The 21048-nt window shown below is 40.8% G+C and overlaps 1 protein-coding gene and 1 non-coding gene across 7 annotated transcripts in view; one reads left to right on the top strand and one right to left on the bottom strand.

Annotated features, from left to right (window-relative positions):
- Positions 1 to 7878: 7878 nt before the first annotated feature.
- On the bottom strand, positions 7879 to 7985 carry LOC111762884 (U6 spliceosomal RNA). Its single transcript, XR_002795887.1, has one exon. It is a non-coding gene; the product is annotated as a U6 spliceosomal RNA (small nuclear RNA).
- A 9235-nt stretch (positions 7986 to 17220) lies between these two features.
- Positions 17221 to 21048, top strand: part of DPP8 (dipeptidyl peptidase 8) — a 66877-nt gene continuing 63049 nt past the window's right edge. For 2 of the 6 annotated variants that reach the window (XM_023587270.2, XM_071214246.1), the window contains exons 1-2: positions 17303 to 17518; positions 19257 to 19393. In XM_023587270.2, the coding sequence (XP_023443038.1) occupies positions 19378 to 19393 (16 nt within the window). In that variant the 5' untranslated portion in view covers positions 17303 to 17518; positions 19257 to 19377. Of the gene's footprint in view, positions 17519 to 17543; positions 17863 to 19256; positions 19394 to 21048 lie in introns of those variants that run through there. The other 4 variants (XM_071214245.1, XM_071214247.1, XM_058294355.1 and 1 more) reach the window with 3 other exon arrangements.

The raw sequence follows: 21048 nt of genomic DNA, 5'->3' as shown, positions 1-21048 counted from the left end.
TTTTTGGTTTGTTTTTTTAAGGGATTTATTTTTTTTTTAAAGGTACATAGATCATACAAAATGTTACATTCAAAAATACAAGAGAATCCCATATACCCCCCTACCCCGAGTCCTCCCACATCACCAAACTCTTTCATCAGTGTGGTACGTTCATTGCATTTTATGAATACATTTTGGAGCACTGCTACACAGCATGGATTATAGTTTACATTGTAGTTTACACTCTCTCCCAGTCCATTCAGTGGGTTATGGCAAGATATATAATGTTCTGCATCTGTCCCTGCAATATCATTCAGGACAACTCCAAGTCCTGAAAATGCCCCCATATCACACCTCTTCTTCCCTCTCCTTGCCCTCAGCAACTCTCTTGGCCACTGTCTCCATGTCAATGATACTGTTACTGGATTTTGTCTAGGTTCTTGACTATGCTGCAGAAATGAATTTCAAGAGCAAGGGTGAGTTAGGCCAGTAATTTATTCAGGCAGGGGGGGACGAGAAATGGAAGAAAATAACAGATCATGGATCCAGGTAGAGAGGGAGGGGCTGAAAAGTGGTCAAGCGGGCTGATTTACAGACTACAATTCCCCATTATAGATTATAAATGCCCAGGTTTTACTCGTGTGGCCACATGGCGGAGGAAAAACAGCAAGAGCAGTGCGCAGAGGGCAGAAACAGATTCACAGGTGAGAGAGCGCGAATTCAGGGCTTGCGCCTGCTTTTTTTTTTTTTTTTTTTAAAGATTTATTTATTTTATTTAATTTCCCCCCTCCCCTGGTTGTCTGTTCTTGGTGTCTGTTTGCTGCGTCTTGTTTCTTTGTCCGCTTCTGTTGTCGTCAGCGGCACGGGAAGTGTGGGCGGTGCCATTCCTGGGCAGGCTGCTCTTTCTTTTCACGCTGGGCGGCTCTCCTCATGGGCGCACTCCTTGCGCGTGGGGCTTCCCCACGCGGGGGACACCCTTGCGTGGCACGGCACTCCTTGCGCGCATCAGCGCTGCACATGGCCAGCTCCACACGGGTCAAGGAGGCCAGGGATTTGAACCGTGGACCTCCCATATGGTAGACGGACGCCCTAACCACTGGGCCAAAGTCCGTTTCCCTGCACCTGCTTTTTGAACTATTAATTATTCCACCCCTTTGCTAATGGCAGGGGAGGAGTTCCACCTGTTTGCTGTTCTGATTGATTACCCCCCTATCAATCCCCATGAGGGCCCAATGATAAAGTCCTTGGGGAATATCCGGTGCTTCTCCTGGCTTCCGAAAGAAGTCTTTTTTCTGAATGGCAGAATCTTGGGGAGGGTCTTCCAGCAGCCATCTTGGGGGTTATTGATGTCCACATGTACTCTTTCCCAGGTTCCAGATCCATCTATTGACTCCCTATCTTACTAGCCAGCTTCAATACAGTTTCTTCCATTGCTAGAGTCACAATAATTCTTTGGTAGAATACCAGTAAGTTCACTCTAATCCATATTGTATTCCTCCATCCTGAGGACCTTGGGATGGCGATGTCCACTCCACCTCTAACCTGAAAGGGGGCTTGAATCCCACAGGGCTGATGGGTGGAATTTTGTTTGCAGCTGTAGACTCTCTTGGTTCCCTGGTGTGGTGGTTAATGGTTTTGAGGCTAAGAGAAGCCCAAAATCAAGGCATCGGCAAGGCAAAGCTTTCTTCCCCAGGACTGGTGTTCTGAGGCTGGCTGCCTGTGATCCTTGGGTCCTTGGCTTTCCTGCCAAACAGCAATGCACATGGTGACATCATCTCTTTCTCTTTCAGGATCCACTGACTTCCAGCTTGATTTCCATCTACTTCCTGTGGCTTCTCTATATCTGAATTTCATTCATATTATAAAGGACTCAAATAATCTGAATTAAAGCCCAAACTGATTCAGTTAGCCTCACTTTATCCAAAAATAACATCTCCAGGGAGTGAATGTGACTGAAGGGGTTGAGCAGCTGCCTCCCACATACCAGGTCCCAGGTTCAATCCCTGGTTGCCTCACCCCTGTAACTCAATAAATAAATAGCATCTCCAAAAGATGTTGTTGTAACTCCTATTCAGATTAATTCCAACCTGCAGGAATGCATTGAGATTAAGAACATGTTTATTTTCTCCTGTACATAATTCAACCTATCATAGAAATAATGAAAGCAGTAACTTTAAGAGCCTTGAATTTTAAAAGTAAGTTTTTTTAAAATGGTAAAGCATTTTTATTGCCTTACCTTTTTTACAATGTAGATGCTTTATAGGTCACTTTTTAAGGCATAATTTACATATAGGAAATGGGCAAGTCTTAAGTATTCAGCTTAAGCTGAAGTTTTACAGATGTTTACAGATGTTTGGTTATAATTACTACCCAAATCGAGATCTGGAGCATTCCCAGCATCCCAGAGTTCCATTGTGTGAAAGAATCCCTTTTCTTCCTGTCTCTCCATCTCCCGCCCTATAATTACTATCCTGACTTATCACCACAGAAAAGTTTTTGTTTATTCTTCAATTTCATATAAACAGAATCTACAATATGTATGTCTTTGTGCCTGGCTTCTTTCACTCAACATAATGTCATAATTTATCCATGTTGAGTCGTTCATTCATTTTTGTTTTTGTTCTGCTTGTTTTTTACTGTGTAATATTTCATTGTATGACTATACCACAAATTATTTGTCCATTCTCCTTTTAATGGACATTTGCATTGTTTCCAGGTTTTAGCTATTATAAATAAAGCTGCTATGAACGTTTGTGTACCTATATTTTGGTGGATACATGTGCTTGACTTCCTAGGAGTGAATTGCTAGGTCGCAGAGCAGGCATATGCTTAGCTTTGGTAGATACTGTTAGGCAGTTTTACAAAGCGTTTGGATCAGATTTACACTCCCACCAGCTAGAATGCTTTACATTCTTGCCAACACTTGGTATTTTCAGTCTTTTTTCTTTTAAACATTCCAGTGGGTGTGTAATAAAAAGCAAAACAGTTTTAATCCAGCATATTTGAAACTTGAGGCTTGTCAGATGACCTCTATCCAAATTAAAAGCTATTGATATGCAAGAAGATTGAAACTCTTACCTCAGCTGCTGCCTAAGAAAGGCCCAGTAGAGAAAGGGGCCTGTCCAGCCTGGTTCTACCATCACCGACCATTTCTCTGGGTCTGAGTTTCCCTATCCATCATATGAGAGAATTACACTCCACCTCTCCAATATGCTCACCAGCTGTTTTAAAATTTTCCTGCCAAGAGACCCAGCAATCATGGGCCCCTCCAACCCAGGTGAAATCTAGTAAGAAAATATTTGAAAAAGAGAGAGGAAAGAGGGAAGCGGACTTGGCCCAATGGGTAGGGCGTCTGCCTACCACATGGTAGGTCCGCAGCCTACTTGACTCGGTGCAGCTGGCCCATGCGCAGTGCTGATGCACACAAGGAGTGCCCTGCCACGCAGGGGTGTCCCCGCATAGGGGAGCCCCACGCGCAAGGAGTGCACCCCGTAAGGAGAGCCACCCAGCACAAAAGAAAGTGCAGCCTGCCCAGGAATGGCGCTGCACACACAGAGAGCTGACACAAGATGATGCAACAAAAAGAAAGACAGATTCCCGTGCTGCTGACAACAACAGAAATGGACAAAGAAGAAGATGCAGCAGATAGACACAGAAAACAGAAAACCAGGGCAGGGGGGTGGAGGGGTGAGATAAATAAATAATTTTTTTTTTTTTAAAAAGAGAGGGGAAAGAGTAGCATCCAGGTGAACTATAAAACTGAAAAGGCAGGGTGGGGTGGGGTGGGGTGGAGGGAATGAAGCAGAGGCAAGTGGCAGGGCTAAACTGAAAAGGTAGGCCTGAGGCCTTTATGAAAATATCAGTCAAATGAAAATGCAAATAAGGCACTGTCTTTATGTCCTGTTTTCTTGAAGGCAGGCTTCCCAGCCCCTTTTGGCTCATGTCCCCATCTCTCCTATCTCTGAACTCAGAAATGGTCATAACCAGTCACAGGAAGTATTTGCAGAGCTCTCAGTGCTTAAGACTGGCTTCTGGCCTTTGGCAGGTGATCATATACATTCTTGTTGATCACTTTTTGCAGAATCTAGGACTCCTAGAAAAGGCTTCAGAAAACGAGCTGTGAAATTTCGTTGTTTTGTGCCTTACCCAGGATCACTCAGCCAGTTATCCATGTTCCAAATCAGTTCTCTCTCTCTGGACAACACGAGGGTGAGGAGGGGAGAAAGGCTGATTAGATCAGCCTAGGCATGTAATGGGAAAATGTGTCACAACCAGATCATATCCCTCTAACCTCCTAGCTATGCGAGAAGGATGGGCATTGCCACCAATCCACAGATCAAAAGAATGTGCAGATAGGAGAGAGGTAAAAAGGGGGAGGGCGCCGGGTACATGAGAATCTCCTATATTCTCTATGTGACTTTTCTGTAACCTAAAGCTTCTTTGAAGATAAAATGAAAAGAAAAATAAAAGACACTGGGGGAATATCCAGAAGAAAATGTCATCATACATTCAAGACCACAGATCAGGGAAGCGGACTTGGCTCAACGGATAGGGCATCCGCCTACCACATGGGAGGTCCAGGCTTCAAAGCCAGGGCCTCTCAACCTGTGTGGTGAGCTGGCCCATGCACAGTGCTGATGTGCGCAAGGAGTGCCATGCCATGCAGTAAGGGAGCCAACATGCAAGGAGTGCACCCCGTAAGGAGAGTTGCCTCACACAACAAAAGTGCAGCCTGCCCAGGAGTGGGGCCACACACACGGAGAGCTGACACACAATATGACACAACAAAAAGAGACACAGATTCCCAGTGCCGCTGACAAGAAAAAATACAAGCGGACGCAGAAAAACACACAGTGAATGCACACAGAGAGCAGACAACTGGGGGGGGAAGGGGAGAGAAATAAAAATAAATCTTAAAAAAAGAGACAGTGATGAAAAACATAATGTCTTAAAAAATTTTATTATTTAAAATATTATTTTTTATTTTTTAATTTTTTAAAATTTTATGTTATTTTTTAAACTATCTTTGTTATTTCATTTTCTTATTATTTTTATTTGGTTATTTTCTTGGCTTCATCTTTGGAGAGGTTTGGGATCACAGAAGGGTCACAACTGTTGCAGGGGAAGATCATTATTATGGAATGTCAGTGATGGGGGGATGCATGGGAGGGGATTCATCTGGGGCATGCCTCTAAGGCATATGAATGTGTTCAAGTGTTCATGGGCATTGTGAAGGTGGATGGAGATCCACACAATAACCAAAAGAATATAGAATTCCCATCCTGGGGAGTTCTGCTACATTCTCTAATGGGACAGCAAGAATCCCCCAAGTACAGGGGTAGTGCCTAGAGAAGGAGGATGGACTATTGCGATGGGCCCTTAATATTGGTGATTGTACTTATGAAACTTTTCTTTGAAATTGAAACTTAGCTTAGTATTATATATTGCCTAAGAGTTACCTCCTGAGGGCCTCCTTCTTGCTCAAATGTGGCCTCTCTGTAAGCCAAACTCAGCATATAAATGCACTCCCTCCTCCCCCCAATCTAGGATGGAACATGACTCCTGGGGATGAGCCTCCCTGGCACCAAAGGATTATTACTGAGCACCAACTATCAATGCATCTGGAAAAAGATCTTAACCATAAGGGGGAAATGATAAATACAACGAGTTTTTATGGCTAAGAGATTTCAAAATGAGTCAGGACATCATTCCAGAGTTATGCTTTTGCACATCTCAGTAGGATCTCACTGATTGCCACAGTAAATAGTACCTCAAATAGCAGGGTTCCTGAGGTCTCTGGAGACATCCAGACACTATACACAGGGCAGACACCTCAGAAGTTTGGCACTCTGCCAGTGGGCCTTACCTTGGAATTTATGCTTTCCAGTGTGACAGAATTGGACTCATTTGTGGTTTCCCTACACATGGATCTTCTGCCCCTTTTATCTGAACTTACAGTTAGTACCATATTTGATAGGTGTATGTCCAAGAGACTTATCTTTGGTCTGTCCATGTGCCAGTTGAACCCTGAATCTCCACAGAGTTGCAGCACCTACTCTCCAGTTCATTGGACTCACCCAAAATAACTAACAAGGTGATGATGATGAATAACACCCATCCCAAGGAACAGAGAGAGTCTGTAACTGCAAGCAAGAAAGTCCCATCCATCTGCCCCATGGGACCTAAGCCTCTTCTCAATTAGAGGCAGAGTGGGCATTACCACTCCAAAATCCTCAGGATTGGGGAATGAACAATGAACGAAAGTAGACTTACTATTCTTCTGCTATAGACTTATTGTTATTTTAGCAATGAAAGAACTTGTATCTGGTGGCAGTGGCCACCAGAGGCTCAGAGGGGAGGGAGAGTGGAAAATAGGTATAATATGGGGACATTTTCAGGACATTGGATTCGTCCTGTACGACGTGGCAATGACAGATACAGGCCATTATCTATTTTGTCATAATTTACAAAATTGTACGGGACAGAGTTTAAGCTATAATGTAAACTATAATTCATGGTTAGTGGCAATGCTTCAATATGTGTTCAATTGTAACAAATGTACCACACCAATGAAGGGTGCTGTTAACGTGGGAAAGTGTGGGAAGGAGAGGGAGTGAGGTATATGGGAATCCCCTACATTTTTATGTAACATTTATGTAATCTAAAGTTTCTTAAAAATAAATAAACAAACAAACAAATAAATAAATAAATAAGAAGATGGCCCCACCTCATGCTCAAGTGCCTCCTTTCAGAGCCTGCCTTGGGTGCGGGGAGTGGTCTTTTTCACCCTATGCAGTTTGACTCACCTACTAATTCCTGGCTCTCTGGGCTGCCTATGTGGTTGCAAGTACAGACAGAGTGTAAGTTTGCTACAATTTGCATAAAAATAGTGGAGGTGTGGGAGGAATAATATAAATACAAGCATTTGTTTATAGATCATAAAACATCACTGGAAGTATATACAAGAAACTAATAACATCAGATTTTTGATGGGAAGGAAACTGGGTGACTGGGAAGAACAAGATGAGGGACAGACTTCACTATCTGCCTTTTAATATTTTAAAATATTTGAATCATGTGACAATATTGCCTTTTTAAAAACTTAAACATGAAAAAACAAATAAACCAGGGAAAGGGACTCTTTTGTGCTATTGTAGCTTGGTATGAGCTATGACTCCTAAAGGGGCAAAAGATGGGAAGAGTGGAAAAACAAACTCCAGCTCACCATATTCTGTAATCATTCTATTAGTGTATGCATTTTTATGTTTCCTCAACCAGATTGTAAACCTCCCGAGAATACATATCGGCTCCTTTTGATATCCTATAGTACCTAGTACTACATGGTTCAGAAAGTAGATGCTTAAAACTCATTTGTTGATGATAATACCCAGCACTAAGTTTTAGTGCTCATGCTGAAAGCAGCTAAGGGCAATATAAATTCATACAATTATTCTGGAAAATTTTTCAATATTTAACAAGAAAACAAGTGTTTCCTCTTTGAGGATTCTATTCAAAAAAATAACTTAAAGGAAGAATAATAAACATATGAAGACATCTATGGGGCTACTATGGTGAAACAGTGGAAATCACACAGGGAGAGTGGCCAAATGGATAATAACAACTTAGTGGAAAATGATACAGCTGTGGAAAATGGTGAATCAGAAACCAGCATATTGAAAATGTTTATGATTTAAAAAACACAAAAATTATAAAACTATGTATAATGGTAAAACAGTGGGAAGTAACTTGTGCTTTCCTTTTTTTTCTTTTTTTTTCAGTCTTTCATATGATTTTATTTTCTCTCTTCAACCATAATAATATGATATCCAAATTTTGTCTTAACTGGAGGATCAGTAAACACAGGCTTATCTAGTCCACTTACAGGAAAGGCAAACGCTGAAAAATATGGAACGCTTCACGAATTTGCGTGTCATCCTTGTGCAGGGGCCATGCTAATCTTCTCTGTATCGTTCCAATTTTAGTATATGTGCTGCTGAAGCGAGCACTTCTTTTTTTTTCTTAATAACCCTTGATCCTTCCCAATTGCGGGAACTAGCATCAGGCAAGAGTCGTAACAGTGGGATCAGAGAACAGAGACATCAGATTCTTCCCTTTAATCCCAGCTGCACATGTAAAACAGAAAATATTTGGAATAATGCAGACTAAATAAAACTTTTCCAAGCAAAGGAGAGAGAAGAGAGTCAAAAGGGAAAGCAGGGAATATTCTTAAGATGAGACATGCATCTTGCCCCCACCTCCTCTTAAAAGCACCTCCACTTGGGAGGATAATAGAACTTCTCCACTCTCACAGGTTTAGGTATCTAGGGAAAGATGAGCATTTGAGCAAGGCCCTAGAAAAGCATTGTTCTAGTGCAAGAGCACGGAGGGAAGATGAAGTGTTGAGGGTTTGGCAAGAGGGGGCCTGAGGCTTCATGGGTATAGGTGTAGAAGAGCATCCAAGGGGCAGAGGCAGTTGGGATAAGGAGGGCCATAGAGCATGGACTGATGACCAGAGACTGACAGATAACAGATATCTCAGTAGGTGCCATCATGGGAAGAAAGATCATGCAGGAGGATTTGCTGGGATAAAGGGCATCTCAGGAGATCCCACTGTGAACTGAGGCTGGCCATCATTCCCTCCACGAGGGGAGTTCTTAATTGAATGACTGCATTTGCCTGGAATTGTCTAAGATTACATTTTCCACTATTAGGCAAAATAGATCATATGAATAAAGAGTTGAGTTGCATTAATGTATGTGTACATCCATATCTAGCTTGAAAATGCTGCTCCTGCTGCATCCATAAAACATATACAAAACAAAAAAAAAGTTATGATAGAAAATCGATCAGTAGAATGCAGGGAAAAAGCATATGATCATCTCTCAATTGGTGCAGAAAAAGCATTTGACAAAATCCAACATGCTTTCATGATAAAAACTCTCAAGAAACTAAAATAAAGCAGGCCATATATGAAAAAACTCCAGCTAACATCATATTCTATGGGGCAAGATTGAAAGTTTTTGCCCCTAAGATCAGGAACAAGACAATGCCCACTGTTACCACTGCATTCAACAAAGTACTAGAAGTTCTAGTCAATGCAATTGGGCAAGAAAAAAAAATAAAAGATATCCAAATTGGAAGGAAAAAGCAAAATTATCTGTTTACAGATGACATTATCCCATGTTTAGAAAACATTAAAGAATACACACATACACACACACAAAACTGTTAGAGTTAATAAATGGATTCAGGATTTTAAAAATCAACATGCAAAAATCAGTTGTATTTCTATACACTAGCAATGAATAATCTGAAAAGGAAATCAAGAAAACAATTCCATTTACAATAGCATCTAAAAGAATAAAATACTTAGAAATGAATTTAACCTAAGAATTAAGAAGATGAAAGGTGTGTACACTGAGAACTACAAAACATTGCTGAAAGAAATTAAAGAAAACTTAAATGATGGGAAATCATCCATATTCATGGGTTGGAAGACTTAATACTATTAAGTTGACAATACTACAGAAAGCAATCCACATATCAAAGCAATCCCTATCAAAATTCCAGAGAGATGTGGGAAAGAATAGTCTCCTCAACAAATGGTGCTGGGAAAACTGGATCTCCATTTACAAAAAAAAAAAAAAAAAGGTGGGGGGAGCGGCTGTGGCTCCATCAACTGGGCCCCCATCTACCATATGGGAGGCCCGGGGTTCACTTCCCAGGGCCTCCTTGTGAAGGCAAGCTGGCCTGTGCCTGCAGAGAGCTGATGGCCCGTGCCTGCAGAGAGCTGGCACAGCAAGATGACCCAACAAAGGGAGACATGCAGACACAGAAGAATGCACAGCGAATGGACACAGAGAGCAGACAGCAAGCAAGCCGTGGCAGGGGGGATAAATAAAAATTAAAAAAAAAAATCTCTAAAAAAAAAAGGAGGACTCCTACCTTACACCATATACAAAATCAACTCAAAATGGATCAAAGAACTGAATATAAACCTAGAACTATCAAACTCCTAGAAGAAAACATAGGGAGCATCTTCAGGACTTTGTGTTAGGCAATGGTTTCTTAGACTTCCCACCTAAAGAACAAGCAACAAAAGAAAAAAAGATAAATAAAACCTCACCAAAATTTTTAAAAAACTTGTTCCTCAAAGGACTTTATCATGAAAGTAAAACAACAACCTACACAATGGGAGAAAATATTTGGAAACCACATATCTGACATAAAGGATTAATATCCAGAAAATATAAGGAATCCTTCAATTTAAAAACAAAAAGAGGGGGGGGGGAGAGGGGGGGTGGGGGGGTGGGGTTGAATGGGACCTCACATATATATTTTTAATGTAATATTATTACAAAGTCAATAAAAAATAAAAAAATTTAAAAAAAAAAAAAAAAAAAAAAAAAAAAAACAAAAAGACAATCCATATGGAGAAATGGCCAGAGGTTAAAATGTTTCCAAGAAGCAAATGAGGGTATGGGCCTTGAACATCAGGTCCTTTTAAGATGAAACACTGTCCTGGATTGTTTGTAAAAAGAAACATTTGAGGGAAGCAGATTTGGTTCATTGGATAGGGCATGCGTCTACCACATGGGAGGTCCACAGTTCAGACCCAGGCCTCCTTGACCCGTGCGGAGCTGGCCCATGTGCAATGCTGATGAGCGCAAGGAGTGCCCTGCCACGCAGGGGTGTCCCCGCGCAGGAGAGCCCCATGCGCAAGGAGTGCCGCCCAGTGTGAAAGAAAGTGCAGCCTGCCCAGGAGTGGGGCCGCATACACACACGGAGAGCTGACGCGGCAAGATGGCGCAACAACAAAAAAAGAAACACAGATTCCCAGTGCTGCTGACAAGGATACAAACTGACACAGAAGAACACAATGAATGGACACAGAAATCAGGCAACTGGGGATGGAGGGGGTGAGGGGAAGGGAGAGAAATAAATTTAAAAAAAAAAACATTTGAGCCCTGCACCCCATGGGAAAAATGTGAGCCTGATTGCTCTGGCAAAGTATTATCTAAAGAGTAAAAACAGTTAGCTATACTCCCATCCCTGAAATATTTAATAAATACAATGTGGAAGCTTGGGTCGAGGCTCTTAGCCTTGAGACTGAGTCCCCTGTTCCCATCTTTTCTTTATTCTTGTGTCTCTTAAGTTCTGCGGTGCCTCCTGTTTGAGTCATTCCTTTGTTGAGCTGGTCTCAACAAATCCAATTTAAAAATGGGCAAAAGACTTGAACAGACATCTCTCCAAAGAAGATATACAAATGGCCAGAAAGCTCATGAACAGACGCTCAACATCATTTGCTATCAGGTAAAAGCAAATCAAAATCACAATGGGATACCATTTTGTACCCATTAGAATGGCTATTTAAAAAATGGAAAATAAGTGTTGGAGAGGATGAGAATTAGAAACACTCATTCATTGCTGGTGGCAATGTTGAATGGTGCAACGCTGTAGAGGATAATTCGGTGGTTATTTAGAAAGCTAAGTATAGAAATACTATATGACGGGGCAATCCCACTACTAGATATCTACCCAAAAGAATTGAAAGAAGAGCTCAAACAGATATTCACATGCTGATGTTCATAGCAGCATTATTCATAATTTCCAAAAGATGAAAGCAACATGCAATGGAATATTATTCATTCATAAAAAGGAATGAAGCCGATACAACATTCGTGAACCTTGAGGACATCATGTTAAGTAAAATAAGCCAGACACAAAAGGCCAAATATTGTATAACCTCACTGATATGAAACAATTAGAATAAGCAAACTTATGCAGTCAGGTCTTTTTTTTTTTTTTTTTTTTTGAAGTACCAGAGGCCAGGTATTGAATCTGGGACCTCCAATGTAGGAAACAAGCATTCAACCACTTGAGCCACATCTGCTCCCCCAGAATTTAGAATAAAGCTTACCTGGGGATGGTGTAGGGATAAGGAACAGGAAGTTGAGGCTTAAAATGTACAGCTTCCTATATGTAATGATGGAAATGTTTTGGTAAAGGGAGGTGGTATGTGGGGATTAGTTCAACCACCTCGGCAAGGGCATGGTTAAATGATTTATTAAAGCTTATCTGTCCTTGCTTCAGAGCAAAAATAGTTCTATTCTTGCTTATCTCTGCACAAGCTATCTCTTTTTGCTTGAAGTTTGAAAACAGCTTCCTCTTGCCCTTTCTGCTGCTAGATAGAATGTGAGTCTAGAGACAAGGTTTCTTGTTTCGAGAAAAAACATCCTTGAGAAATTTAACTTTAACCACAGCCCTTGGCTGAATCCAAAAATACATGATACATAAGCAAGAAAAATAAACCAAATGGGGTCTTTCCTGCATATGAGTTTTGGTGTGTGAGTCTTTCATTCCCGTGGCAGTGGTGATGGTAACACAACATTGTGAATGCAATTAACAGCATTGAAAGATATATCTGAACATGATTAAAAGGGGAAAATGTTAGACTGTAACCAAATAAAAATTTTTAAAAAATAAGTGTAGTTTTTCTCTTTGGAGTAATGAAATTATTCTAAAAAATTTTTGTGGTGATGAATACACAACACTGATTATACTAAAAGTCATTGATTGTATACTTGAATAGATTAATTGGTATGTGAATATATCTCAATAAAATTGTTTTAAAAATAGTACAATTATAGAAATGGGCTATTATCAACTGTAACAGATGTTGCACACCAATGCAAGGTGTTGGTGATGTGTTGGTATATGGGAATCCTGTATTTTATGCATGATTGCTCTGTAAACCCACAACTTCTCTAATAAAGAAAAAATAAATAAAAATGGGAAAAAAAATCCCGGGGAAGTTTTTTACAGAAATAATAAAAGCTGCCATAAAATACAAATGGAATTTCAAGGGACCCCAAACATCCAAACAATCTTTAAAAAGAGAACAAAATTGAGACCCCTTACTTCCTGATTTCAAAACTTACTACATGGGGGTGGGGTGGGGTGTGGGGTATATGGGAACCTCTTATGTTTGTTTTTTAAAGATTTTTATTTATTTCTTTCCTGCCCCCTGCCAGTTTTCTGCTCTCTGTGTCCATTTCCTGTGTCTTCTTCTGCCTCTGCTTGTATTCATGTCAGCAGTCCCAGAAATCTGTTTCTTTTTGTTGCATCATCTTGCTGTGTCAGCTCTCCATGTGTGCAGTACCACTCCTAGGCAGGCTGCACTTTTTTTTTTACGTGGGGTGGCTCTCCTTACGGGGCACACTCCTTGCGCATGGGGCTCCCCTACACTGGGACAACCCTGTGTGGCATGGCACTCCTTGCGCACATCAGTACTGTGCGTGGGCCAGCTCACCACATGGGTCAGGAGGTCCTGGGTTTGAACCCTGGGCCTCCCATGTGGTAGGCAGACTCTCTATCAGTTGAGCCAAATCTGCTTCCCTCTTATGTTTTTTAATGTAACATTTTGTAAGATCTATTTACCTAAAAAAAAAAAAAAGACAAAAAAAAGAATGAGTTAAAAAAAAAACTTACTACAAAACTACAGTAATCAAAAAGTGTGGTACTGGTACAAGGATAGACACATAGACAAATGGAATTGAATAGAGAGTCCAGAAATAAATCTTCACATATATGGTCAATTGATTTTCAACAAGGGTACCAAGACAATTCAATGGGGAAAAGAACAATCTTTTCAACAAATGGTGCTGGTTCCACTGGATATCCACATGCAAAAGAATAAGGTTGGGCTCTTACCTTACACCATATATAAAAGCTAACTCAAAATGGATCAAAGACCTAAATTTAAGAGCTACAACTATAAAACTATTAGAAGAAAGCATAGGGTACAATCTTCAGGGCCTTGGATTTGGCAATAGTTTCTTATGACACCAAAAGTACAGACAACAAAATAAATAAATGGGACTTCATCAAAATTAAAAACTTTTGTGCATCAAAGGACACTATTACAAGTGAAAAGACAACCCACAAAATGGGAGAAAATATTTGCAAATTATATATATGATAAGAGATCAGTGTCCAGAGTATGTAAAGAACACCTACAACTCAACAGCAACAACAATAAAATTACCTAAGGGAAGTGGATGTGGCTTAAGTGACCGAACTTCTGCCAATCATATGAGAGGTCCCAGGTTCAGTTCCTGGTGCCTCCTGGAGAAGACGAGCAAGACAGCAAGCTGGCACGACAGGCTGGTGCGGCAAGCTGATGCAAAAAGATGACACAGCAAGGAAAAACAAAGAGAAAACACAATGAGAGACACAACAAAGCAGGGAGCAGTGGTGGCTCAAGCGATTGAGCACCTCTCTCCCACATGAGAGGTTCCAGGTTCGATTCCTGATGCCTCCTAGGAGAGACAAGCAGACAAAGAGAGCTCACAGTGAATGGACACAGAACATAGACAGAGAGTGCAAACAATGGGGGGGTGTGTGTGTAAATAAAAATAAATCTTAAAAAAAGTACCTAGTTAACAAATGGGAAAAGGACTTGAATAGATATTTCTCCAAAAATATACAAACAGCCAATAAGTACATGAAAAGACGCTCAACATCATTAGTAATAAGGAAATACAAGTCAAAATGACAATGAGATACCACTTCACACCAACTAGGATGGCTATTATTAAAAACATGGAAAATAACAAGTGTTGGCAAAGATGTGGAGAAATAAACCCTTGTGTATTGCTGATGGGAATGTAAAATGGTGCAGCCACTGTGAAAAACAGTTTGTAGGTTTCTCAAAATGTTAAACATAGCCATTACCATATGACCCAGTGATTCTGCTCCTAGATTTACACTCCAAAGAATTCAAAACAAGAACTCAAACAGATACTTGCAAGCCAATGTTCATAGCATTAGTCACAATAGCCAAAAGGTGGAATAACCTAAGTATCCATGAACAAATGAATGGATTAAAAAATGTGATATATACATACAATGGACTATTATTTAGCTAAAAAGGAATGAAATTCTGATACATGCTACAACATGGATGAACCTCGAAAACATTATGCTAAATGAAATAAGCCAGACACAAAAAGGATAAATGTTGTATGATTCCACTTATATGTCTAGACTATGAAAAGTCATAAAGACAGAAAGTAGAATAGAGGTTACCAGAGGCTGGGGTTGGAGAAAATGGGAGTTATTGCTTAACACGTAAAGAGTTTCTTTTTGGTATGATGTAAAAGTTCTGTATATAGTGGTGAAGATTAGGCACCATACCACTGAATTGTACACTTAAAAAAAAAAGTAAGTTATGTATATTTCACCAAAATAAAAAGAGGAAAAAAAAGTTGGGATAGGGAGGTGGGATTTTTGGTGGACCTTTCTCTAATGATGTCAGAAAATTGTGTTTAAACTCAAGTTGGAAGAGGGGTGATTTTTGTTGGGTGGAGATGGGTGCGGGCAATGCTATCAAACGAGGCTTGGGGCATGCCTCTCTGGGAAGCCAGAGTTCCCAGAGTTTTCTCTTCTTTGGTCTGGGTCATGCTCTAAATCCAGAAGAGAGCAATACCTGTGGCCAATTGATTATGGAAGTTTCATCTGGAAGCAGCCAGTAAGTAACTGTGACTTTGGCAGGTCAGGCTCCTGCTTTGGGCCTTGGTGGTTCTTTCTGTGAAATAAAAGAATTGGGCTAGATCATCTCTAAAATCATGCCCATTTCCTAAATTCTAAGATTCTTTGATTTTAAGTGTAAATTTATGTCATAACGTATAAATACAGACACATACACACATATACCAGGTTCATATGGGCTGAGGAATAGGGGAACCAGAATGGCTTTCCCCTGGGAAATGACCCCCGCTCTCAATACTGGATCTCTGGGCCACATCCAGAGATGTGTTTCCCTTTATCACCACCTTCTTCCTTTTTGGTTTCTCATAGGAAAAGTGTTTTGTGTTGTTGTTATTATTTTCATTGTTATCACCACCATTAATACATAGAATTAATATATGGAATGCTTTCTGTGTAACAAGCATTGCTAAGCACCATAAATGAATTTCATTCGGTCATTTCCACAATGTTCTTATTCCTGTTTTAGTTTTCTTGGCCGCTCAAGCAAATAACTTGCAATGGGTTGGCTTAAACAACGGGAATTTATTGGCTCACGGTTTTGAAGCTGGGAGAAGTTCAAATCAAGGCCTTACCAAGATGATGCTTTCTGCCTGAAGACTGGCATTCTGGGGCTGGTTGCCAACTCTTCCTGGTGCTGGGCTCCTCTGTCTCATGGTAATGCACATAGCGGTCTCTCCCAGCCTTGCCCTTCTCTTCCAGGTTCTGTTGACTTTCAGCTTCTGGCTGCTCCCTCTCTCGCTTTCTCTCCACTTATCTGAATTTCTTTCCACTCATAAAGGACTACAGTAATAGGATTAAGACCTATCCAGATTGAGTTGGACCACACCTTAACTGAAGTAACCTTATCATTTAGAGACTTAAAATCCACTCCAGGGTCATTTGCTGAAAATCCGTAGAGGCAACCCAGTGAAAATGCTTGTACTTTTCTTTTGGGGCAGTTCAACTAACAAACCTCAGAGTGCATAATTACATACTGTGTAGTAGAACATGTTATCCGAATGGATCTTTTATTTCTTTGCTATGAATAGAAAATAGAAGAGGCCCAGCTTTTCCACTGTGTTGTTCGATGCATCCCAACTTTCCCAGTCATCTTCCTAGTTTCTTTTTCTCTTTCTCTCAACAATTTTATGGTACAGACTAGGAAAGAAATTGGGGTTCCAAGATACCTGCCTCTGGTTCTCATTATAGAAAGTCACATACTGCCCTCCCTGGGGCCCCAGTTTCTTCCTCTATATGTGTTAGTGAAATACAGAATTTTCTTTAATTGCAACTAATTTATAAATGTTATTATACCCCTTCTACAGATAAATCTTGGTGCAAAAATATTCAGTGATCCGCTGAAAATCACTATTTAGTGCTAGAGCCAAGCGTTCTGACTCCAACTTCAGGTTTTTCTCCACCAAAACAGTGAGGCACTCAGAAGATCTCCAAGTTCCCAGTGACTTCCCTCTCTATGTCATCTCCATAAGGTGGCATGGCTTTTTGCCAGTTTCGCTCCCTACTCTAACCTTGGCTCCTACAACTGTGCCTGGTGCTCGAATATTTGTTGAATGAAAACAAGGAATTAGTAGAAACGCGCCACAAGTCAGTCTGCGACTTCAAGCAAGTCTCTGCGCCTTTTGCAAAGATTTCATCTTTGTCCGCTCGGTGCAGTCGCCTTCCCACGCCTTGTTCGCACCTCCCGCCGCTAGACGGCGGCGCTGCAATGAACCCAGGCAGGAGGGACTTGGCGCTCTTCTTGGCCGGGATGCTTCTTAGCCAGTCGGAGGGCGGGTTGCGAGGAACCGGAAGTGCTGGTCCCTTCTTCCCCTGTGGCTTCTGGTGCCGCGTTTGCCGCCTTGGTTGCCACCGGTGCTGCATCCCAGAAAGCGGCTGCGCGCAGGAGCCACCACTGTAGCCGGACCGTAGTGGAGGCTGCGCGGCATGAGGCGGCGGAGGCCCGCTCCGTAGCGCGCGTCGGGACGGTCCGGGCGGGGCCGGGGGAAAGGTGCAGTATCCGCCCCCTTCTACTTCCCCTTGGCCCACAAGGCCTGGGCCCCAGCCCACCTGGGCCCTCCCCGCCTTCCGGAGGACAGTCCGAAACGTTCCCCGGGTTAGACCGATCTGCAGTTTACCCGGCGCGCAATGTTGCGCGGGGCCAGGGCCGGTGGCGGAGGCCCACTTTCCGGAAGTGGAAGCCGAGGCTCTGAGATTCCGAGTCAGCTAACGTTCACCCTGCTGAACCCACGTCCGTTATCTTAATTGAGCCTCATTGGAATTGGGAGGCCGGGTATTTTCCGGGTTTGCAGATGAGAAAACGGAATCCCAGAGAGGCGAAGGGATATACCTGAGGTCCTATCTACTGTGGCATATCGCATTTAGATTTTTTGGTTTTCTGGCCAGTGTCCTTTTTTCTCTACCGCCTGTGTCTACGATTCCCTCCCTGCTTATTGTCTCTTCCCCTCTCATTCTGTTTCACCCACCCGCAGCAGGATAGATATTTCCCTTTCCTGTCCATCCTCTCTTCATATAATATTTTCTAAGACTTGGTATCCCTCCAGTCTATCCCTCTTCGAAACATTCTCTGCTACTCTGCTACACTTCAATTCTTTCTCATTCATAGCTTCCCCAAGATCCTTACTCCTTCGGTGATAACCTCTCTACTGCTCTGCACCTTGAAGAGTGAAATAGCAAGGCTTCAGTGAGGCTTGGGGTGTTTTAGGTGGACCACTAAATGTTTGGTCCTTGGATTAAAACTTAAGAAACGTCATTTGAGTAGGTCCAGATTCAAGAGTCCTGAGGCCTTTTTCTTATCTAACGTGTTCTTCTCTGTGAGGAGGTCTCTTGACATCTTAGTCTATGATTACTGTGTTAGCATAATCCACTGTTATTACTTTAGTTTTAATGTATTTTTATTTTTAAAAGATACATAGATCACACAAAGTGTTTTGCTGTATTTGCCGCGTAGCCTTTCTTACTACGTGGCTTTCCATGACCTATTTAGACTATGAGAACCCAGAATTAAAATTGATGACAAAGTAACAGTTGTAATCACAGATCCTCGTTTTTTATTTTACTGAGAATTTCAACAGTCAGCATTTACACTTTTTCCAGAAAAATAACCATTTTCAATTATTTTCAGAGTGTAATTGTAAAGAAAGAAGCAAAAATAGATTGTACTTAAAAAGGATGGCACATTTTCTTGTCTTGTAAAAATCTTAAGTTATTAAATACAAGTTAGTACCGTTTCCGTAAAAATGGCCTGTTTTATAATTCTTATTGGTTATCCAACTGGGTCTGTTCCATTTCCACCCAGCTTAATATGGCATTATTATTAAAAGACAAAGGAACAGGAAGAGGCACATAGAAATACTTTTATTCATCATCACTTGTGATTTGAGGTTTTGCTCCAGCTACACATCTCATATTTCTATGCTTTTTATACTTTTTAAAATCCTTCCATAATTTTGCTTTTAATTTACGTCTGGATGTCAAGATATTCTCTTTGAGTGTATTGGGCTACTTGTCTCTGAAATAAAGTAATTTTAGGATTTTGATAATGTAAAACAATGATACAAAGTTATTTAGGCATTATATATCAATTGATTTATATATCATATATTATACTATCAGTTTTAAGTACTATTTTGGGACTTTTTAGTATTAATCTTTTTGGCCATTTGTATATAACCCCTTTTGGTAATGATCAACAGCCTTATATCTCATTTTATTGTCCTGGTGGGCAGGATTGAATGGTGAGAAAAGGAAAGACTCCTGTGAGAAGAGAGCAGGATAAGTGGAGGGATCTATGCTTGAAGTTGAGTCACTTGAAAAAGATCTCTTTGAATGTAGAAGAGATCTGGGCAGATGAAAATACAATCAGGTAGGCACCAGGGAGGGTACTTAAGTGAAGAGGTAGATGGGGCATTGAAATACATATACTCTGCTGAGACTGTATGTTATCCCTATTTCACAGTTTTGACATTCGAAAATTTGGGTCACCTATTTTGAGTATATATTTGTATATAAGGTGTTATGAAAGTCTGGAATTTAAATTATATATTTATACATTTGAGTAAATTACTAAAATTGTGTAATATCAGGTCTGTCCTAGAACATGCAAAAGACACATTTACTGTAAACCTACAGAGTAGTAGCATGTCCTTTGAACTGTAAAACTAGTATGTGTGTGTGCACGTGCGTGCACATGTGCTTACACAGAAGTTTTGAGTCCAAGTACCTAATACAGTTTAGGAATACCAGATAATTTTGCTTTCATGTAAGCAGATGTAACTTTTACATAGGAGAGATGTCAAGAAGCTGGGCAGTAATAAGGCTTGGGAGGTCTGTCTTCTTGCTTTCCCTGATTTGTTCTTTAGGCCAATACTTGGGAGCAGTGATTTGGAGATGACGTTCTAAATTTAACACAAGGAAGTTGAGAAAAATGAGCCTAATTTGGATAGAGCCTTTTCCCACTTGTTTCTCTGTTAGGAATAAAATTAGGGCCACTGACATATTTGATAGAAAATAGGCCTGTACTAGCTTTTCGATGGATAAGCAACCATCATTTTCATATACTGCCACTTATTATCAGTGTGCTTAATACAGGTTGAGCTAAATGACTTAATTCTTTGCCGAGCTAGTTTGGATTTTAATGGTCTGGAGATGAATGCCTAGTGGTGATATTATAAGTCGTATACTTGATGTAACTGTCTAATATATTTTCTGGCCACTTTTGCTGCTGTTACACTGAAAATGAAGGTACAGATCACTATAACATGAAAAAAAGATACAATATCCTCACCACATGGTTCAATTCATTTTGCATGCCAGTAATGCATACCTGACAGACTTATTCCCAACCTACACATGCTTTTTCTCTGTAGTAGTCCCTTAACATAAATTCATGTTAATCTGCAAATTTGAGCTTTGAAAAAGATCATATTAAATATAAAGCCTTGTATTTATTGATAATTGTTTTAGAAGTAGTTAACTGTGAAATTGGTTACATAAATGCAGTCTAATCTATCTCCAAAATTCGTCTGCTTTTGAGATTTATCAATTCAAAAAGAGTAGTCTGACTCAGGATTTTTGTTTATATTGTTTCTTTTTGGCAATACATGGCAGAAGTCACACAATGGCTTATGAAAACACTTTATTTTCTCTAGTACTTTGCTCACATTCCATTTAAATATTGGAATAAATTGGGATTTTTGAAATGAGAATAAGTGTTATTAGTAGATATTAATACTGTGGGGGATTTGAACTGATAAATCAGGTTCAAACTTTCATCAAAAAAATTTTTTTTTTAAAGATTTATTTATTTATTTAATTCCCCCCCCTCCCCTGGTTGTCTGTTCTCGGTGTCTATTTGCTGCGTCTTGTTTCTTTGTCCGCTTCTGTTGTCACGGGAAGTGTGGGCGGCGCCATTCCTGGGCAGGCTGCACTTTCTTTTCACGCTGGGCGGCTTTCCTCACGGGCGCACTCCTTGCGCGTGGGGCTCCCCCACGCGGGGGACACCCTTGCGTGGCATGGCAC

Source organism: Dasypus novemcinctus, chromosome 3, assembly GCF_030445035.2.
Source record: "Dasypus novemcinctus isolate mDasNov1 chromosome 3, mDasNov1.1.hap2, whole genome shotgun sequence".
NCBI lineage: Eukaryota > Metazoa > Chordata > Mammalia > Cingulata > Dasypodidae > Dasypus > Dasypus novemcinctus.
The sequence above is the reverse complement of the archived record's forward strand: the minus strand, read 5'-3'. Positions and strand labels throughout refer to the sequence as shown.